Source organism: Penaeus monodon, chromosome 25 (genome assembly GCF_015228065.2).
Source record: "Penaeus monodon isolate SGIC_2016 chromosome 25, NSTDA_Pmon_1, whole genome shotgun sequence".
Lineage (NCBI taxonomy): Eukaryota > Metazoa > Arthropoda > Malacostraca > Decapoda > Penaeidae > Penaeus > Penaeus monodon.
The window spans coordinates 4,412,320-4,412,915 of NC_051410.1; the positions used below are offsets into that span (position 1 = coordinate 4,412,320).

A 596-nucleotide genomic window follows, 5' to 3' on the forward strand; every position below is an offset into this window, starting at 1 on the left:
ATGTAAGCCACCATTGCATGAATCACTTAACAGAAAGCATCAAATGTCATTCCTGGGCAGTCATCAAGAATTTAAAAGCATGGGAATCGCTAGTTCCTCCGACTAATAACAGAATAGCATGTGTCCTTAGTGTTCTGTCAGACGTACTTAAAGAACATACGTTTAAGAGGAAGAATATGTAAGACACAGACTTGAGAGGGAATACAGAATGGCCATACTTAAGGAGGATACTTAATAGCTATACTTAAAAAGAGACATAATGGCCATACCAAAGGAAAAGAATATTGTGGCCAGATGTAAGGAGAATACTTAAAGGCCATGCTTAACACATAGTGACCAGATTGAGAGGAAATACAGAATGGCCAGACCTAAAGGAGAAATACATGATGGCCAGACTTGAGAAGGAACACATAATGGCCAGACTTGAGGGGGAATGATTGATGGTCAAACTTAAGGAGAAATATAGAATGGCCAGACTTAAAGGGGAATGGATAATGGCCAGATTTCCTGAAGTTCCAGCAGCGTCCCATAACTAAGAAGCCACCGCATGGTCATAAAAATATACATGCATCAGTTACCCCTTCCCCCCCCCCACG

The 596-nt window shown here is 41.3% G+C and overlaps 1 protein-coding gene across 1 annotated transcript in view; it reads left to right on the forward strand.

The window, feature by feature from the left end:
- Positions 1 to 259: 259 nt before the first annotated feature.
- Positions 260 to 596, forward strand: part of LOC119589306 (vigilin-like) — an 8,484-nt gene continuing 8,147 nt past the window's right edge. The window contains exon 1 of the mRNA XM_037937928.1: positions 260 to 296. Within this exon, the coding sequence (XP_037793856.1) occupies positions 260 to 296 (37 nt within the window). The remainder of the gene's footprint in view (positions 297 to 596) is intronic.